The sequence below is a fragment of the Cryptotermes secundus genome, unplaced genomic scaffold (genome assembly GCF_002891405.2).
Source record: "Cryptotermes secundus unplaced genomic scaffold, Csec_1.0 scaffold407, whole genome shotgun sequence".
NCBI lineage: Eukaryota > Metazoa > Arthropoda > Insecta > Blattodea > Kalotermitidae > Cryptotermes > Cryptotermes secundus.
The window spans coordinates 2,423,555-2,443,016 of record NW_019741981.1 but is presented as its reverse complement, the minus strand read 5'-3'; the positions used below and the strand labels follow the sequence as shown (position 1 = coordinate 2,443,016).

The 19,462-nt window shown below is 37.9% G+C and overlaps 1 protein-coding gene across 2 annotated transcripts in view; it reads right to left on the bottom strand.

Moving 5' to 3' along the window:
- Positions 1-8,761: 8,761 nt before the first annotated feature.
- Positions 8,762-19,462, bottom strand: part of LOC111872935 (S-phase kinase-associated protein 2) — a 22,125-nt gene continuing 11,424 nt past the window's right edge. Inside the window, exons 6-9 of one of the 2 annotated variants that reach the window (XM_023867234.2) lie at positions 14,494-14,674; positions 12,472-12,599; positions 11,460-11,619; positions 8,762-9,711 (exon numbers count right to left, since the gene is read on the bottom strand). In XM_023867234.2, the coding sequence (XP_023723002.1) occupies positions 9,525-9,711; positions 11,460-11,619; positions 12,472-12,599; positions 14,494-14,674 (656 nt within the window). In that variant the 3' untranslated portion in view covers positions 8,762-9,524. The remainder of the gene's footprint in view (positions 9,712-11,459; positions 11,620-12,471; positions 12,600-14,493; positions 14,675-19,462) is intronic. The other variant, XM_023867233.2, reaches the window with a different exon arrangement.

Genomic DNA, 19,462 nt, shown 5'->3' with positions numbered 1-19,462 from the left:
GAAATTTTGCCGTTGAATCAGCATACCTGACCTACCTGACGGCGGATAGCGTTCGGAATGAAGTATCTACAACTGACAGATCATAGTAGGTGCTGAAAATGCATTTCCTCTACACGTAGATATCTTGCGCAATTGTTTCTTTAGAAAAAAACGGGTACAATAATTCTTGCACTTACAGTACATCAGGCTCCAGCTTACACTGGATGGGGCGGGACTCGTGGGTTAGATTCCCTGAACTCTCTGTAGCGATTATTTTGCGTATTTGCGTACCCCTGCAAGTGAAAGCATGTATCATCAGAAAAGAATGTCAATTGCGCATCGATCTCACATTCGACGACTAATTGAAGAAACGAACTGAAAAAAATGAACCCTGTTACCTGGATCATGCTGTTGCAAGGCGTCGATTACTATTGTTTTATAGGGTCGAAGCTTCAGCAATTGTGTTGCCATACTTACACTACATTTTGACACTTCAGTCTCATCAGCTGGACGTTTCACTGATTTTCAAGGTGTACGTTCAAGGCTGGTCTCCGTCATCCAACTTCTTAATCAGCACTTGACACTTATGTTTTTGTTTCTCATATATTAGGAGTCCCACTGATCTAAGGTTATTCACCAAATTGCGAATTGTTTGTCCACTGGGAACTCAGCAGCAGAACATGCCAGTTCCCAAAAATTCCAAGTGAAAGTCCTTTGTGTCACAAAAAAAAATCTAATTTGTGAATCTGGCTCATACCAGATGCCAGGATCAGTATCTCTATTACAGGTGCTGATGGCTGGCCATGTTGCAAGTAGACACTAGCACATTTATGACAGAATTTCTTTTCAGCCACGTGACCACATGCTTTCAGTCTGAAACCTAGTCTACCACAAAAGAATCAAATCCGTTTCGTTAGGAAACTGAGGATTAAACTACTGCTGTTTTCACATGTAGAGCCCTTACTGGGTAATGGTCACAAACAGGTCTCTACAGCAATGAATCAACATGCAACAATAGAGGAACAGTAGGAAACGGTTATTTTCACAGGGGTCCATGTAGTGATAAGCAGGATGAAGTGAAGACTTGGTGGAGTTGTGGGATATGTACGAGATGGTAAGGACATAAGTAGACAGTGTTAAAACTTGTTACCAGGAAGCAGCTAGTGAAGACTTTATGTGTGCTGTAGATACAGATGATATGGAATGCATAACCGAGCAGGGGCGGCCCGTGTATAGGCACTGCGGAACTGCAGCACCCCCCATTTCCACTTGATATTATCGATAACATTTATATAATGAGTCCTTTTTTCTTTAATTCTTTCTTTATACTTGTACAATACAATATATAATCCTTAAGCTTAATGTCAGTAGCCAAATCTTTGAGTTTCACAGTTCCAGCGGCGAGGTGTTGACAGTGCCAACCGGTGCCGACCCTGGCGTGCTGATAGAAGGTAGTTTTTTTTTACTCTGTGTGTGTTGTGCTTAAAAAATATGAGTTAATTGTAGAATTAGATTATTATCCTGCTTCCAGCTATTCTATTTGATTCATTTTTTTCGGTTGTTTTATTTAACAGAAAACTTTAACCATGGCCTTGCATCCCCAAGAAATAAGTTCTGTGACTCTAAGTGAACTTCAGCAGCTTAAGTTTTCACAACTGTCTCTCCATGAGAAAGTTGCAGTTAAGAAAAGAGGTCATTTAACACCTGATATTCTAATATCTCAGCCAGGCATAAGCAAGAACAAGAAATATATTCGTAGCTTTAATTCTGAATGGTACAAACGGAAAAGTTGGCTTTGCGGCTGTGAAGTAAAAAATGCACTGTTTTGCTTCCCCTCTTTGCTGTTTGGGGGTGATGTAACGTGGACAAAAGATGGTTTTAGAAATATAAACAAAATGAAAGAAAAAACTGAAAAGCATGAGAAGTCAAAGAAGCACGTTGATAATGTAGTTTCACTGTCACTTTTAGGAACTGTAAGTATTAAGGAGAAACTTAGTGAGGCATACAGACTTTCAATCAATGAGCATAATATAAAGGTTAAAAAGAATGGATTTCATTTGTAAATGAATAGATTAAGCGTGAACTGTAACAATTTAGGTTAAAGTAAGTAAAAAATGTTTGATTTTGTTCTTTTAGGATTTTATCAAGTTTCTGAATAAATTTTCTTTTTATACATGTTTGTTTCCTTTTATACAATTTTAAAACAAAGGCTACAAATTTTCTGGAGCAGCACCCCCACTAATTTTAGCTACGAGCCGCCACTGTAACTGAGGAAGACTATTATAATTACTTGTAGTTACAACCCATAAGTGGTCAATGAATCCAGTTATTGGAATCCCTGTCAAAAGTCACTCACACATATGACACTATCATAAAACTGATAGCCTGGGAAAACAACACAACCAGATTTAATTTTAAAAATAAAAAAGTTATAGTCCAGGAAGACAGGATCATGTTACTTTGTGTTTAAATACCACACGAGTTACCCACTGAACAACTGTTTGCATATGATATTTATGTGAAAAGTAAGATTCTGGTGTAAATTATGGTTCCAAAAAGAAAAACTATTTATCAGACAGACAGGATAGTTACTGGACAAAGGAACTGAATGGAAACACAGACTGCCTACTGAAGAGAAATAAGATCAAGTCAGTACTTAGTCTGGACATTCTCACAGATCCCTGAGATGTAAAATATGACAGCTTCTTGATAATGGTCTTAGAACTGAAACATGCCACACTAAGTGAAATCTGGAAACCTTCTCCTCCTTTCACACCAGTAGTACTGAAGTTTTCAGGAAAAAGCTGATGTGAATGCAGCATTCAGTATAAGGGACATACTCTCATAAGTGTAAGTACTTTTGTTCTAACGTGAAACTGCCTTTAAGGTCACTTTGGATGAGCATACCAATATCTGTCATTCTTCTGCTGTGTTGAAAGCTCATTTCTTTCATCAATCCAGTAACAATGAAGCACATATGAAGTCCTACATACTGTCAAATGCCAAATGTTTGGTTTCTTTATGCCGCTACAGAAATCAGTTAGCAAATTGCATTGTTATAACCTTGACCCCAGAAGGTCAACTTCTTTCTTTGGTAGACATTCATGTTTGGTTTCTTCTATTAATGTGACTGTGATCAAGTTGATGACATGTATGATAGCTTTCAAGATTCCACCATACCTATCCAGTCATCCTGGTCTTTGTCAGAAAGGTCTGAGTTTCCTTCCCAGTCAGTAGGCAGAATAGAACTATCTTGTCAGTGTCGCAGGCTCTGGCTTATCCAAACAGGAAATAAGGATATGCAATATTATGCTTAACATTCCTTCCAGATAACCCGAACCACAATAAAATGTTTAAGCAAAGTTTTCATGAACAATATCACCTATCTGTTGCACTGTAATGAAACTGAATGAGCACGTTCCAGAAATGCCTGTGTTGTGTTCCTAGTCTTAATAAAGTACTTAATTATTTTAAGTTTTGAGTTGTTCTGTTGCCTTAAGATATTCTCCTTGGCCATTAAAATTATGGCATCGATGAACAATTTTTTGTCTCAGAATTTGTTCAAAATAAGATGTTTATTCAAACCAAATTAATATCTTGAAAACCAGATGGCCAAAAGAATTTCTAACATACTCTATATAGAGTCCTTTGAAAAGTCCTTTGAAAAGCAACCAATGTTTTGGAGGAACATATCGCTTCTGTCTTCGGGATCGAAGAATAAGCTGAGCAAGATATCAGCATGAAGGTAGGTGGCATCTGCCTGCCCCCTGCTTTCACACTGATTTCAGCTCAAGCAGAGGTCAAGTCTGAGACAGCCAATCCCTGGCAGAGGCTAGCCCATTACATACATACATATGTATGTGGTACAGTCATTAAGTTCGTGGACTGTGGTTTTATTGCATCATATTACAAGGTATTCACATACACTTACACGGATCTACATCGGTCCTCAAAATAGTCGCCATTGGCTGCTATGCAAGTCTGCCAACATTGATATAGCTGCTGAAAACACTGCTGAAACATAATGGCAGGAAATTCCTGTACGGCATCTCTTGTGGCATTGACGACCTCCTTGGATGACTGAAATCTACGACCACGTAGCTTTGCTTTCAAGTTGTGAAAGATGAAGAAAATGCATGGTGCAAGATCAGGTGAGTACAGAGGGTGTAGCAAAATGTTGGCCTGTTGCCTTGTCAGTTCCTCTTGGACAAGAACAGAGCGATGTGCAGGGGCTTTGTCATGTAGCAACAGCCAATTCGTCATGTTAAACGTTTTGCTAGGGGATTTGCCTAGTTTTTGGCAGAACTTGATGTTTGCCCATTGTTCAAACTGCCACATTTTCAATTTCCGCCACTCGCATTTAACTGCAGTTCACAATAGAGTTCTGCTTACACTGTTTGCACATAACTGCCTCTTGCTGTGACGGGAGATGAACTGACAGGGCATCATATCGTGCCTCAACCTATCCGCTGTAGAGCACTGCAACGATGCTTTGCGGCCAGTCCACGAACTTATTGACTATGGTAGTGTATTTCACTTTTCACAAGTCCAAAATACAATGGACATGAAACTGGTCACAAGCATAACACAAGCAAACAAAGCAGAAAGACAATACAAAGCTAAACAACACTATAACTAATTATTCACTGTATAAAATGAGTTATTCATGAGATATGAAAATAAATTATTTTTAGAACTGATTCTATCCTTTCTAAGACTTTGAATGGTCTTTGGTTATCTATTAAATATCCTAATACCAGTAAACATAGTGCCATTCTGGAAAGGAGAAAGATTTTAAGTTGGAATATACATTTGATTTTTGCTTCTAGTGTTCAGGCCATGAACCTGAACAGAAATTATTTTGATTATCTATCAAACAAAATTAAAGAAAAAACATATTCACATGACAATGGTACAATATCTAATTTCTTAAAAAACTTCTACATGAGTCTTTGGGTCCCACTCCTGATATGATCCTTATTACATTCTTTTGTAATTTAAAAACTCTAGAATTATTAGTCAAATTGCCCAGAGGACTATTCTATACTTAATGACAGAATGAAAGTAAGAAAAATACACCATTTGCAGGGTTTTTAAATTCATAAAATAAGATAAATTCCTAATTACAAAAATAGCAGAACTGAGTTTAGGATGGATGTGTTCAACATGACTCTTCCAATTCAATTTATTTTCAATTTGTATACCCAAAAATGTTATTACAGGGACTTCTTTCATTACCACGTTTCCAAAGGATACTGCCAGAAGAGCTGGCAGACTCTTCAGGAGCAAAATTAATAATACTAGTTTTGTTATTTAAGACCAACTTGTTTGCTATAAACCAATTTACAGTGAGAGACAAAGTATCCACAACTTTGTGCTTAAGCGCACAATGATTTTTTCCAGTGACCAAAATACTGGTGTCACCCACAAAGAGAAAAACATTGGCAAATTTATTGATGCATTGTTATAAGCTGTTACATAGCAGCACTGAGTGAGTCATGAGATAAGCACCAGACAGCGAGGGCCAGAACCATGGAACACAGAAGCTGAGGAATCTATGGCAGTGGGAGCTGTTACCAGGCGACAACCGGTGAAGACAAAGCAGACTGAGAAGATTTAGTGCTTGCTGTAGTGATCTGTAGAGTGTATGAATTAGTGATAATGCTGTAATTACCTGTAGTTCCAAGTTTTAAGTGTCCAATAAATCCAAAACGTGTGTCTAGTCACTGTCACATGACAATATCATACATGGGAATCAGCCATACACTATTATAGTACTGACAATAATTNAGTCCTTTGAAAAGCAACCAATGTTTTGGAGGAACATATCGCTTCTGTCTTCGGGATCGAAGAATAAGCTGAGCAAGATATCAGCATGAAGGTAGGTGGCATCTGCCTGCCCCCTGCTTTCACACTGATTTCAGCTCAAGCAGAGGTCAAGTCTGAGACAGCCAATCCCTGGCAGAGGCTAGCCCATTACATACATACATATGTATGTGGTACAGTCATTAAGTTCGTGGACTGTGGTTTTATTGCATCATATTACAAGGTATTCACATACACTTACACGGATCTACATCGGTCCTCAAAATAGTCGCCATTGGCTGCTATGCAAGTCTGCCAACATTGATATAGCTGCTGAAAACACTGCTGAAACATAATGGCAGGAAATTCCTGTACGGCATCTCTTGTGGCATTGACGACCTCCTTGGATGACTGAAATCTACGACCACGTAGCTTTGCTTTCAAGTTGTGAAAGATGAAGAAAATGCATGGTGCAAGATCAGGTGAGTACAGAGGGTGTAGCAAAATGTTGGCCTGTTGCCTTGTCAGTTCCTCTTGGACAAGAACAGAGCGATGTGCAGGGGCTTTGTCATGTAGCAACAGCCAATTCGTCATGTTAAACGTTTTGCTAGGGGATTTGCCTAGTTTTTGGCAGAACTTGATGTTTGCCCATTGTTCAAACTGCCACATTTTCAATTTCCGCCACTCGCATTTAACTGCAGTTCACAATAGAGTTCTGCTTACACTGTTTGCACATAACTGCCTCTTGCTGTGACGGGAGATGAACTGACAGGGCATCATATCGTGCCTCAACCTATCCGCTGTAGAGCACTGCAACGATGCTTTGCGGCCAGTCCACGAACTTATTGACTATGGTAGTGTATTTCACTTTTCACAAGTCCAAAATACAATGGACATGAAACTGGTCACAAGCATAACACAAGCAAACAAAGCAGAAAGACAATACAAAGCTAAACAACACTATAACTAATTATTCACTGTATAAAATGAGTTATTCATGATATGAAAATAAATTATTTTCAAAACTGATTCTATCCTGTCTGAGACTTTGAATGGTCTTTGGCAATCTATTAAATAACCTAATACTGGTAAACATAGTGCCATTCTGGAAAGGAGAAAGATTTTAAGTTGGAATATACATTTGATTTTTGCTTCTAGTGTTCAGGCCATGAACCTGAACAGAAATTATTTTGATTATCTATCAAACAAAATTAAAGAAAAAACATATTCACATGACAATGGTACAATATCTAATTTCTTAAAAAACTTCTACATGAGTCTTTGGGTCCCACTCCTGATATGATCCTTATTACATTCTTTTGTAATTTAAAAACTCTAGAATTATTAGTCAAATTGCCCAGAGGACTATTCTATACTTAATGACAGAATGAAAGTAAGAAAAATACACCATTTGCAGGGTTTTTAAATTCATAAAATAAGATAAATTCCTAATTACAAAAATAGCAGAACTGAGTTTAGGATGGATGTGTTCAACATGACTCTTCCAATTCAATTTATTTTCAATTTGTATACCCAAAAATGTTATTACAGGGACTTCTTTCATTACCACGTTTCCAAAGGATACTGCCAGAAGAGCTGGCAGACTCTTCAGGAGCAAAATTAATAATACTAGTTTTGTTATTTAAGACCAACTTGTTTGCTATAAACCAATTTACAGTGAGAGACAAAGTATCCACAACTTTGTGCTTAAGCGCACAATGATTTTTTCCAGTGACCAAAATACTGGTGTCACCCACAAAGAGAAAAACATTGGCAAATTTATTGATGCATTGTTATAAGCTGTTACATAGCAGCACTGAGTGAGTCATGAGATAAGCACCAGACAGCGAGGGCCAGAACCATGGAACACAGAAGCTGAGGAATCTATGGCAGTGGGAGCTGTTACCAGGCGACAACCGGTGAAGACAAAGCAGACTGAGAAGACTTAGTGCTTGCTGTAGTGATCTGTAGAGTGTATGAATTAGTGATAATGCTGTAATTACCTGTAGTTCCAAGTTTTAAGTGTCCAATAAATCCAAAACGTGTGTCTAGTCACTGTCACATGACAATATCATACATGGGAATCAGCCATACACTATTATAGTACTGACAATAATTACATCAAGGAGAGATTGGTAGACCCCTCAGAGAGGTAGAACTTAGTATAAATGGCACTAGAAGACAGTGCCACAAATTGACTGAACAGCTGGAAGATTTACACACATATGTGGTCCTGCTCTCAGACACATCTAAAATTTTAAGAGAGATTCTTCCTTCCAAATTACCACTTTTATTAGGCTGACTGAAAACCAGGAAAAAAAAGACATAACTGCTGTTGCAGTTAGAAAAGACATTCTCTATAACCATGTAGACCTAGTTCCTGTCATTTTAGTAGAAGTTACAGGGGTCTGCATACCAGTTGTAATAGCAAAGTTTTATTTGCAGCTGTTTATAAATGTTCATGTTGCATCTGGAGTGCTGCAGGCATCAGTAAGATCTAAGTCTTTATTTAGTGAGTAATCTGAATGTGAAGCATGTTTTTTAATAGTGCAGTTTCAGATTCTTCAGGTGAGAAACCGCTGCATTTGACATCTATGAGTTAGGAATTTCCATTCCACAATGTCCCACTCATTATTCTCTTGTGGGGAATGGTGCAATTTAGTTTAAAATTTTAGTAGAAACAAAAACATAATAAAGAAATTAATAAAAATGTTGCTACTCTCTTGGGAAGTATTGTACTAGAGCCTTCATAAAGAATCATTACAAACCCAGTGCCACTACTTTTAAAAATGAAATAAAATACGCGGAGTTCAAACCCAGTTGAGTGTATTTCAGACTTGCAGAAGAAAAATGTCATTTACAGTTCTAGAGAAAAAACATTTCATGCTGAATAAGTAAAGTTGTAAGACCTAGTAAAATAAAAGTAATTTTCCATTTCCTAGCATATATCTGAAGCAATTTAAATACCAGTGTTTTCTGATGTAAAATTTTGGGAGAAGGAAATGAGTGTTAGAAATAAAGACATTGCTTTATGGAAAAATTCTTTTTTCAAAACAGCCTGTATTATCTTACCACAAGAAAGAAATATTTGCACAACTCAGGAACTTTCAGAATGAAAACATAATAATGCAAATAAATAACTGTTCATTATAATTTTAACAGATCACATTTATTTTATTCCTGTTACGTCTTTCCATCACACATGAAATTATACACCAAAGTACCCCATATCTATCTAATGATTAACCTAGAACTTATGATCAAACAAATGTCATTGTTGGTCCTTTTAGAATTACTTAAAATAAAAGTCCTTCTACTGAAAGTAACAACAGAACATTCTGAATTAGCCAACGCTGAAAGTGAATTTTTCATCCAAAAATTAGCAAGTGTCTGAATATTTTTGTTTTAATGCTTTTGATCTTTTTTACTGCAGGGATTTTGAGGACATATTAATGGCACATGAAAGAAGTGAACAAAATCCTATAAATATTTAATGACACAATTTTATAATGACAAGCTGTTGAGCAGATATATTGGCATTTCATTACATCGACTAGTAAGGGAGAAACTTAAATGACTGACTAAGGATGGGGGGTATAGTGTGCTGCACTTGAAATCCCTGCTCCACAACTGATTTTGTGTTCGGTACCCACTATAACAACCTTCCTTATAACACCTAGTTTCTAAGTGAAGAAAACTTAAATTGTATCCAGGAGGTTCAATGCTGATATAGATGCTTATCAGTCTCTAACACGTAGACCCCAGATACTGGTCCTTCTTATGCCAACAGTAGGGCGGGCAACACTTGAAAACAGGAACTTGTTAACATCCACTTCACGAAGATTATCTTGCAAGTTTGCTAATGATTGCTCACTCATCAAATTGAAAACATCCAGGTACATTAGTGAGCTAACTGATGATAATTGCCTGCAATAACAAAATAGACATATAAACTGCACAGAAATTGCCACTACTTGCAAGGTAATACAGGCACATATAACATATAGTGTTAAAACAATCTCTCCATTTATGGTCCATTTTACCTTTGTCTCTGTTCAGCCTGGCAAGAGGTGAGTCTATTTCTGATTTTCTTGAAAAAAGAAAGCTAAAATTATATCAAATCCTACATTCCTACAGTTAATAATGCTAGAGAGAGAATGGTCTCATTTTCAAAAAAATAAAACCTATCAGGAACCATTAAAACTACTCTGACTCAGAAATTATAATATTTTGATGTGTATTAAAAGCTTCTGAAGGGCCTTTTATACGACATTAGATTCAACTGTCTCAGATCAAACATAACTTATAATGCCAAGTATAATTTATGATTTAGTAAGAAACGCCCTGAGTCTTCTGTTTCGTAATGTATATGCTTAGTAATCCTACAGTGAAGTGTCAGAGGTTTAGTGCTTCCATTTCAATCACCAAGAGATGTCAACAGACGAGTTGCAGAATAGTAGTTTATTTAGTAATAAAAAGTGAACAAGAAATAGAATTAGAAACTGAAACATTACATAGAAACATCATTAGAAACGTTACTAAAACAATGTAGAAATGTGAATAATACAGCAGTTTTAAAACGGAATATGTTGAAAAAAATGACCAGAAAAAAGAAAACAATGAAAGAATGGACACAGATACAAGAGGAGCACTTGCAGATAGAAATTTCTTCCTAGCACAACCTATCGTGGTAGAAAATGTAATGGATGAGGATGAAATACACGAAAGGCCCTATCCAAAACCACTATCCAGAGTTTGTACTGTGACATAACACCTAAAAGTAAGAATTTTGAGATCAGAGAAGTGTCACTGAGGTGTCCATTGCTATGAGAACAGCTTGTTAAAATAAGTTTCTGCAGCAACAAACATGCACATAACAGTAGATTGAGGACAATGTTCACTAATCAGTCCATTACCAGGCTACATACAGGGAGTCCTTGATGGCAGCATTAGGGAGAGTCCCTGCTGTTAGATTCCAAAACCTAGAAATGTTTGTGAAGTCAGAACAAGTAAGGAACTAGCCAAGAGTGATACAACAAACTTTGAAGGAGTGTAAATACTTGTAAACAGTGTAATTATCTGTAAATTTGTAAGAGTAATTAGCATCTAGTCAATTCAGTTATCAATCCAAACCCTGTGTCCAGTCACTAACATGTGACAAAATGTTAAGTCATGAAATCTCTTAAATAAGGATACGGTTTGCAAAAGACAGATGATGTGGGTTCCATTTGTATCTTTATAACCAAGCATTCATGAACAAAGTTGTTTGGCTAATTTAAAACACAAGAATACCATTATACATACCCAGTTTTGAATTAATAATTATGAAACCTAATGTGTTACAGTCTCATATTTCCATTTTCAAGGGTATCCAATGTTAACAGAAAACTTTACATAATTTTACATTATTTAAGTTTTTTCTGTAAAAGTAATTTAAAATTGATCTAATCCTAAAATATAATCATTTACAAATATGCTGGACCTGATGATGTATGGAAATAAAGGCTTCTGTATCTTGTCTGGTGCGATGTAGACAGTTGTGTTGTATGAAATACATCTAATTGTATCTTGCAGCATCCCTATGATGGTAATAAAGTATGTTTAGATAATACTGAGCTAAGCTATTGAAAACAAAGTTGCAGGTCTGTGTACGGCAGGCCATTAGTCATACTTACAAGTATGCTGCTGGAGTTATACTGTAACACCGACTGAGTGCAAGATACTCAATTTTATCTAACTTTGTTACAATACTTATTGTTTCTGAAGTCAGGCTTGTACAGTCACTCAGGTCCAACTCAACCAGCTCAGGACAGGCAGTAACTAACTGACGAACATCTGCAATGCAAATATACCAAATTATACTTATTTATCTAAATTTGCACGCTTATATAGCTCTCATACATTATTGCTCTAAGCTATAAAACAGGAAATTAGGAATAAATACGAACAATTTATTTAAATTCTCAGCTATTAATTAGACTCGTTAGTTATTTTAAATGCAAGAATATGTCTGTACATAGGGGGGCACACGGTAGCATAGTTGGTTGAGGCACTATGCTACAAGCCAGAAGGCCATGGGATCGAATCCCGATGAGGTCACTGGATTTCTTTTTTTCAATTTACCTAATCCTTCCAGCCGCACTATGGCTGTGGGGTCGACTCAGCCTCTAAGAGATATGAGTACCAGGAATATTCTTTGGGGTAAAGGGTGGCCGGTCGTAGGGCTGACAACCTTACTGCCGTCTATGGGCCATGGCCAAATGTCTACAAAATGTGGGAACCTCAACATCTCACAACCCTATGAGCCTCCAAGGCCTGTTACAGGGATACCTTTACTTTACTTATGTCTGTACATAAGCATTCACAACACCTAAATTTGTAAACTGTTATATAATTATATAAATACAGTATACTATATTCTACCCCTTATATATCATATTGATTACACTGATCTGCAGGGTGGATAAAAGTTAAATGAAAATAAATACTGTTGGATCCCAAAAATTTGTTTTACTGAGATTCATCGAGTAGATTTCTGTGAATTTCTTTTGTCATAAAGTGCATAAAGTTAATGCTTAATGGGAAGGATGTGTCTATTTGCACACTTTATCCCTGAAATTACTGAACTAGTTTCAGTGCAATTATATCAATTATGCCCCAAAAACAGCCAAGTGAGAAAATACATACGATTGTCAGTAAGAGTTTTGCGACAGCCACTAATATTAATCCTCTGCAATGAACGAGGCAGTTCAGTACAGAGAGTATTTAAAGCAGCCAATGAGAGATTAGTCCAAGCTATGTTAAGGGCTGACAACCTGAGAAAAGAGATTATACACAAATTAAAATGGGTGGGGAAAATATCAGTGTTCATAAAAAATTGTTTGTTTTTCACTGATGAATTTACTTCACTATGCAGACAAGGTTGTCTTTTGCATTTCATCCGTTTACAATTCCTTACTCTAATGTGTCTAGCATTGCTGGTATTTTTTTTATCTGAAGTAAAGACGTATTTAAAATGCCACATTATAAATAACTCTACAGTTACAGAACACAATAATTCAACCAAAGTCTTCTTCCCTTTTTATATAATTATGTTAACAATATTAGAGGAGGGCACAAGTTATGTTCCTCAGTACACAGTTTGTTCAATTCCTGCAAGTCAATTTAAATGAAATATAAATATGGCATTGTTCACACACACCCTCAAATCTAGAGTCTTACTTCACTGATAGACAAAATTTCAACACTTAATGGATTTGAAGCAGAAATGCACGTTCTTTAAACTAATCAAAAAAAAATTGTCATCCCAGGTACCAGTTGTCCTGAGGTTTTGACAGTTTTCTTCAGTTCTTTTTGGGAAATGTTGGAACAGTACACCAAAGTAGATTGTGCCCACTTCCTTCTAAATCCTGTCCAATTCATTATTCACCTGTCATTCAACACTATACGAAGGGGGACCCAAAAATAACCGGAAACGACCTGTTGCGCGCGCATGCTTTGTAGTTACGAGTTGTGCTGCTAGGTGGTGTTACCTGGGGGTCTCCCGCCACTGTTAGTGAGCTGGCGTCAGTCTGAGTTAAGTGGTTTGTCTGTGGTGTTCTGTTGTGTGCGTTCCTGTTTCAACCCTTTGGCGATTAGTGAAATGGCCGACCAGAAGGAACAAAGAGTGTGCGTGAAATTTTGCTTTCTGTTAGGAAAAACTGCAGCCGAGACTGTTGGATGCTTCGGCAAGCCTTTAATGATGATGCTTTGGGGAAATCACAGGTCTATGAGTGGTTTTCCCATTTCAAATCTGGCAACATGTCAACAGAAGACATGCCACACCCCGGGCGTCCTTCGACAGGAAGAAATGACGAAAACATTGCCAAAATCAAACGTGCAATTGATGAAGATCGTCGAAAGACCATTGACCAACTTTCTGAGGAAACGAACATCTCATGGAGCACGGTCCAGCGAATTTTAACCGAAGGTTTGCACATGAGACGGGTGTCTGCAAAATTTGTTCCTCGCTTGCTCAGAGATGACCAAAGAGAAAACCGCGTGAGTGTTTGCCGCGACTTGAAGAGTGAAGTGCAGAACGATCAAGAATTTCTTAAAAGAACTGTTCCTTCTGGTCGGCCATCTCACTAATCGCCAAAGGGTTGAAACAGGAACGCACACAACAGAGCACCACAGAGAAACCACTTAACTCAGACTGACGCCAGCTCACTAACAGTCGCGGGACACCCCCAGCTAACACCACCTAGCAGCACAACTCGTAACTACAAAGCATGCGCGCGCAACAGGTCGTTTCCAGTTATTTTTGGGTCCCCCCTCGTATAGTATGAGCTATTGAAAATGTTGTTAAATGAACCAAAAATAAATAACTTTACAACAAATATGTGTCAATCTGTAAAACAAAATTTTCATATTGCCCTTTGGCTGCCAAGCTCTGCCATAGTACTGTCAGCTTTAAATTCCAAGGCTGCTTAGGGACAACACAGTTGCACAGACTCACAGCACTTTCTGCAAAGGACCTTAACACGCACACACAAAACAGGAAAGTCTCTTTCTTCCATTTAATATTAATACATCATATTTGATGCCATATATTGACAGAAATGCTGTACTAATTGATATCTTTGGCTATGATAATTCCAATGTGAGTAACCCACATGTGCCAATATGTGATGTGTGAAAGGTTACACAACATTACATAATCATACTTACTTTCTGCAGCCAGTAAGAATATTGCTGATGCAACCCTGAGTGATGCCATAGCATGCTGACAAGTTGAGAACATCCAGGTTATGATTTTGCCCAATAGCAGCACATGCTTTGTCACTAAGAGTGCAATGCTCCAAACTGAGTTTCTGAAGATTCTTGCAGACATTCAACAAGTCAGCAAGGCCTAATAATAATAATAATAATATTGTCATCAACAGAGTTTACAGTACTACCAATTTATCCTTTACTGCACATAAAAAATACACAATATGCTGAAAAAAATTAGACAAAACTTAAAAAAAGGTCATGCAATGAAGCACCACAATGGCAAAATGGAAGCTAGAAATTTGATTTCAAAGTCACAACAAATCTAACTCATGTAGAAACTTTTAATTTTTTTCACACACATATGTAAATTACAAACCATGGATACATAGAAGCAAATACTGCGGTAGACAAAACTTGACAGAAATGGAAAACCGCAGTTACTTTAAATTTGTTATTGACAAAAAGGAAAGAAACACTAAATCTTATGAAATCAATGCAATTGACACTACTCTGTCCAAAAAGTATCCAACCTTGGGCCGGGAAAACAATGTTCTGTATCTGGGCGGTTACAATACCTAATACCATACAAAGTAGGCCCCTTGTGACTCCACACACTTAGCCCAGTGGTCCTTCCATTGCTGGAAGCAATTCTGGAAGACTTCTTTTGGTATGGCGTGCAGCTGCTCTGTATGATGTCCCCCTGGCTGTCAAAACGGGAGCCTTTCAGCGGTGTCTTCAATCTCAGGAACAGCCAGAAATCACATGGAGCCATGTGAGGAGAGCAGGGAGCCCGGTGAGCCTGCGGAAGGCCGTGCTTGGCAAGGAAACCCTGGATCAGGTGCGATGAATGAGCTGGGGCGTTGTCATGATGCAGCTGCCAGTTGCGTGTGTCCCACAGCTCTGGTCTCTTGTACCGAACTGCATCACGAAGATGGCGGAGGACTTCTTGGTAGTACTCTTTATTGACAGTTTGGCCTAGTGGTGCATACTCATGATGCACAACACCCCGGTAATCGAAAAAAAAAAGAGTCAGTATCACCTTCACATTGCTCCGAACCTATCATGCTTTTTTTGGGCCTTGGGGATGTTGGATGCTTCCATTGTGATGCCTGACCCTTGGTTTCAGGGTCATATCTGTACACCCACGACTCGTCACCAGTGATCACAGTCTTCAGGAACTCAGGATCTCTGTTGATGCACTCCAGCATGTCCTGCGCAGCCTCAAGGCGGAGTTCTTGCTGCTCAGGCGAAAGCAGCTAGGGCACAAATTTTGCCGCCACTCTTTGCATGCCCAAATCCTCAGTTAAAATTATGTTTGCGGAACCTGTGCTGATCCCAACCTCATCAGCAATTTCCTGGATGGTCAAACAGTCCTCTATGATCAGTGTCCACACTTTTTCAGTGACATCAGCATTTTGGCTCATTGACAGTCTCCCAGAATGCTGGCCACTGTCCGCCGACATACGGCCATCTTTAAAGCGGTTGAACCACTCTTTAATTTGAGTGACCCCCATTGCATCATCGCCGAAAGCCTGCTGAATTTTGTGAATTGTTTCCGTTTGGGTAAAGTTTCTGACAAAACTTGATGCAGTATTGCTGTTCCAAGCATTCTGTCATCTTGAGCAAAACGAGAATGCGACGAACACGTGTTACACTTAGCTATCTGGCAGCCACAGACGCATCCGGCAGTGTTGCAAGTCAGCAAAAAATCGCGCATGAAAGTCCCTTCTACCACTATGCTCAATTTCCCCACCCCTTTGGCCACTACTTACAGAGGCAAAAAATAAAGTCAGATACTTTTGGGACAGTGGTGTATATTCCTACTAACCAACGTTCCATTGTCTTCTTCATTGCTAGGTTGACAGCCTGATCTCTCCAGAGTGTCACTCTGTTCTTTATATGTCTTCCAGGGATTTCTCCTCTCTTCAAGTGAATTACCTACTGCTATTCATACAATCTTTCAGGTGACATGCATGAAACATGGCTGTTCCATATAATTTTTCTTCATTCACTCATACTGATGTGGATGCCACAATGAGCCTAAATGTTCTGGCTTGTTACATGGTCAAGCCTCATTATTTTCACCAATATCATTCTACTGTACCCATATGAGCTGTTTTTAGTGCATTTATTTATTCATACATTGTCTGCTATTGGTTCTGATGCGCAAGTCATTATAAAATTTTCTTTTCGTTTTTTACAAAGGTATTTATTTTCCCGTGTTGTGTTAAAACAAATTTAATCATACTCACTTGAATAACCACAACTTTACCAGCATTCCTTCATTCAATAATATGCATTAAAACTCTCTAATACAGCTATATGCAGAACTTAAAAACTTCTTTGAGAATTCAGTTACCAAATTTCAAGCATTTGTCCCTTTCAAATGCATACAGAAATATGATTACAAAAATGTTATATGTAAATTAATACTGACTACTTTGGCCTTGATATATGATTACAGAAATATTAATAATTTAAATATTAACTTTCACTGTCCAGCTTTTAAATTCAAGCCTCATTTTAAATATTGCAGTTTTCAGTATGGGGTTCAGGTTTCATACTAGCTGAAGAAAAAATCGTTTGTTGAAAATGCTGGGAAAGAAATTACAATTTCACTTTACATTTAGTAGACTTTGAGGGAATGATACCAGCCATCAGGATGCACAGAAACATACAGAGGGCCCAGAAACCTTGTTTCCCTTTTGATGTTCTTTTGAGACACATTCTGCAGCATGTAACTGGGAATTTGAATGTGTTTTGTCTTTTCTCGTTGAGTGACTTTCCACATAATCTTTAGGCAGAGTGGGATTGTTCATAGAAACTGAGAAACTGTTATGCATCAATTGGATTGTCTCAATGTAAATTCTTTCTCTTTTCCCTTGTCTTCTCCCCCTCTCTCTCCTTTTACGTCAGGAACAAATGTGTGCATTGCCCTATAAAGTTATGATAGCACAATGTGGCAGAGAAATAACATTCTCTCATGTTTCGTATTATACTATAATATGGACGCTACTGAACAGCATAGTCCATGCAGTACTTGCAGGTATAATGAATAATGCATATTGGCTTTACCTGTTTGCCTATTCTATTGCCTGGTGCCTCTACGTTTCTTGCTGTGTTGTGGACTCAATAACATACCACTTGCTTGGCTTGAAAATTGAGGACAAGTACTTCCTTCTACCAAAAATCTGTCTTAGCTTAGTATTTGGGATGTGCTTGATTTGATTCTTGACAAAGACACTTGCTATCCAGAATCTTCATAGTTTTCCCCAGTCCCTCCAGGTATATGCCAGGATAGTACCTTGATTAGGCCATGACCAATTTCTTCCAAATTCTTTCATTTTCATCATCATCCTACCATTTGATGCCATACAGTCTCAGATACTGAGAGTGTTATAAAAATGCATCATTATTTTGGGCTACCATTGCTTAGTACTATGACAGTGTCTTGTATACAGTTTCAGACCACTGTTATTTTCTTCTGAAAATACAAATGGCATTTGCTGCCAATTACCTGCATAAAGTCAGGGTTATAAAATGTTCCAAGTACTTAGCTGTCATGGAATATAAAGAGTGAGATGGAGAGATGATGATGACTTTCGGGAAACACTGGCTGATGGGTGGTATCTGATCATTCCAAACTGTTTTCTTTATTAATTTCTAATGGCCATTTTGGAGACCTCGATTTGGGTACAATAAATGTCAGAATTGCTATTATTCACAATTTTGCAGTTCCCTTCTACTAGTTTTTCTCTTTTCACTGCCATGACTGTGTTCTAGTATAACCCAAAGACACAGAGACGATACTGTGAACCATATATCAGCTCTAACCTTGTTCTCATAGAGATTAAACAAAAATGCACCATAAATAAAATGACAGAGGGCTCAAAAAATGTATATAAACTTCAGTGTACAAAATATTTTCTAAAATAATTTATTGGTATATTTTTGGTTCAACTTCGAAAATGTCCATAGATAAGCTCTAATGAAGTGTTATATAGGTTACACCTGTATATGGACATTTTCAAAGTTCAATCACAGATATACCAATAAATTATTTAAGCAGATATATTGTATGTAGAAGTGTGTATACATTTTTGTGGGCCTCTCTGTACAAGGGAGAAAAAAACCTGTCAACTGGCATGCCTTTTGATCTAAATGACCCATCCATGAACCTCTATTCATGGGTCATGCAATCTGACATGATTTTACTCAGATCTTATGGAGACTCACTAAATTGACTTAGGCCCAGGCTGGCAATATTAATGTCTTACTAATGAACTGTCTGAAGTTTATCCTGGCAATGACTTTGTTAATGGGTTAGGAGCATGTTTGCACAGAACTCATTCCTTTGAAAATTTATTACTAAATCTCAGTATTTTCTCTATCCTGATCCAGTATTCCTAAGAGTATGATAAGTTCTTATGATTAATGAAAGACAATGGGATAGATGATACTATACGAGGGGGGACTCAAAAATAACTGGAACCGACCTGTTGCGCGTGCATGCTTTGTAGTTACAAGTTGTGCTGCTAGGTGGTGTTAGCTGGGGGTCTCCCGCGACTGTTAGTGAGCTGGCGTCAGTCTGAGTTAAGTGGTTTGTCTGTGGTGCTCTGTTGTGTGCGTTCCTGTTTCAACCCTTTGGCGATTAGTGAGATGGCTGACCAGAAGGAACAAAGAGTGTGCGTGAAATTTTGCTTTCTGTTAGGGAAAACTGCAGCCGAGACTGTTGGGATGCTTCGGCAAGCCTTTAATGATGATGCTTTGGGGAAATCACAGGTCTACGAGTGGTTTTCCCGTTTCAAATCTGGCAACATGTCAACAGAAGACATGCCACGCCCCGGGCGTCCTTCGACAGGAAGAAATGACGAAAACATTGCCAAAATCAAACGTGCAATTGATGAAGATCGTCGAAAGACCA